General features: G+C 32.2%; 1 protein-coding gene across 1 annotated transcript; it reads left to right on the top strand.

Annotated features, from left to right (window-relative positions):
• The first annotated feature begins 536 nt into the window (after window positions 1-536).
• Window positions 537-2,115, top strand: LOC109267641 (centromere protein K-like). The gene has a single exon (XM_053907647.1). The coding sequence runs from the start codon at window positions 659-661 to the stop codon at window positions 1,478-1,480; it is 822 nt and encodes a 273-aa protein (XP_053763622.1). The 5' UTR covers window positions 537-658; the 3' UTR covers window positions 1,481-2,115.
• Window positions 2,116-2,391: the final 276 nt, after the last annotated feature.

Here is a 2,391-nt window from a genome sequence, read left to right as displayed (position 1 = left end):
AACTGAATTGAATATATACTATTTAGAAATTAAAGGGACACCTGGGTGGTTCAGTCGGTTAAGCGTCCAACTTTGGCTCAGGTCATGACCTCACAATTTGTGAGTTCGAGCCCCATGTCAGGCTCTGTGCTGACAGCTCAGAGCCTGGAGTCTGCTTCAGATTCTGTGTCTCCCTCTCTCTCTGACTCTCCCCCACTCACACCCTGTCTCTGTCTCTCTCGGGAATAAATAAACATTAAAAACAATTTTTTAAAGAAATTAAAGACTATATATATGTATATATATGTGTATTTACTTAACATGATATTTAATAAAATATATATTTAATATATGATTTCTTATGTTATCTTTAATATATGTTATCTTTATATATGCTATTTCACAAAGGTATACACAGAATTAAACTTAAAGTTTTACTGTTTTAATCAACAAATAGGAATTATTGCATTGAACATTTCACTTAAACCCTAAACAAGATAAAAACCAAAACAAGTACCATTTTTAACAGTAATTAAACTAGTAGTATTTAGGAGGTGGCCTGCAGTCCATGGCTGTGTGGTGGTTAAGAGGTAAGGAAACCGAGGCAGAAACAGTTTAAGTGCCTTGCCCAACGTCACACAGCTTTTTTTCTTATAAGGCTAAAAATATCACAAGGCACATGTCAGTGAATCAGCAAGATCTAGACCCAGATAGTAGTACAGATATGGAAGATGTTACAAATGCTGAAGAAGAACTTATTAAGGAATGTGACGAAATGTGGAAAGACATGGAAGAATGTCAGAAAAAATTATCACTTGTTGGAACTGAGACACTCACTGATTCAAATGCTCAGCTGTCATTATTAATTATGCAAGTGAAATGTTTGACTGCTGAACTCAGTCAATGGCAGAAAGAAAATCCTGAAATAGTTCCTCTGAATGAAGAAGTTCTAGTAACATCAGGAGAAGAAGAGTTCCAAAAATTGAGACATGATCTTGAATTGGTACTCTCTACTCTTCAGTCAAAGAATGAAAAGTTAAAGGAAGACTTGGAAAGGGAGCAACAGTGGTTGGAGGAACAACAACAGATATTGGAATCTCTTAATGTACTGCACAGTGAATTGAAAAATCAGGTTGTGACAATTTCTGAATCAAGAATCTTAGATGAGCTGAACACTAAAACACATGATATAAAAGAATATAAGGAAAAGCTCTTGATTACCTTGGGTGAATTTCTGGAAGATCATTTTCCTCTGCCTGATAGAAATGTTAAAAAGAAAAAGAAAAAGACAAACATTCAAGAATCAACTGCACAGCTGATAACACTGCATGAAATGTTAGAGATTCTTTTAAATAGATTATTTGATGTTCCACATGATCCATATGTCAAAATTAGTGATTCTTTTTGGCCACCATATATTGAGCTGCTCCTGCGTAATGGAATTGCCTTGAGACATCCAGAAGATCCAACCCAAATAAGATTAGAAGCCTTCCATCAGTAAAAGGATGGTCTCTTTTTTTACACAGTACTTAATGAATCTTGTCATTCAAGGATAATGGAAACACTGGGGATTACTTGGACAAAGAACATTATTTGCAAATCAAAGCACATAGTCCCTCTTCCTTTCATCCATAAAATGACACATGCCACCTACAATTTATAAATGGTCCTTTCACATTCAATTAGTACCTTGGTGTTTTCAACTCGATGGAAAAGAATGCAAGTAAAAAACATTCTAGACTTAATCATAATAAACTTTTGATGTATCTTACTTCTGCAGTATTCTTTGTTAATTTATGATACTGTTACTGTAATGTTTTCCTTTTGAATTTGTGACAGTTTATTTTATGTATTTTGAGTTCCATTTGGTGCTTATATCTCTAAATTTAGCAATTATAATGGAAAGGCCATTTAATTTGTAGATGGCTTTAAAATTGACAATATCTGATATAGAAGGAATCGTAATTTAAAAGCATGTAGTAAATCTGTTCCATGTGTACTGCCTTATTTCTAGATTTAAAAATTGGAACAGAAACTAATGGATAAGTGTAGCATGAAAACTATATCTTAATGTGTATTATATAACAAGTGATATATATTAAACCATGCTGTTTCTGTTTATTATTGCTAACAAAATTGTGTTCATAAAATTTTGTTAATTCTCCATGGCCTTTCTGTAAATAAAACTCTTTGGTCTAAAAAAAAAAATTAAAAAAAAAATAAACTAGTAGTGTTTATATTAAGATGAAAAGAATGCCAAACACTGGTAAGCTTAACAAAACAACTTATTCTGTTATATATTATTCAAATATTATGTCCTTGTAATATTATATTTGATGAAGTTTCTAATTATTGTTTAATTATGCCACAAAAAATTTGATAATTTTGGAAGAGACACTGATGTCTACTGTG

The sequence above is a fragment of the Panthera pardus genome, unplaced genomic scaffold (assembly GCF_024362965.1).
Source record: "Panthera pardus isolate Hobbes unplaced genomic scaffold, ASM2436296v1 HiC_scaffold_2, whole genome shotgun sequence".
Lineage (NCBI taxonomy): Eukaryota > Metazoa > Chordata > Mammalia > Carnivora > Felidae > Panthera > Panthera pardus.
Note: the sequence above shows the minus strand (reverse complement) of the source record. Positions and strands in the feature narration are given on the sequence as shown.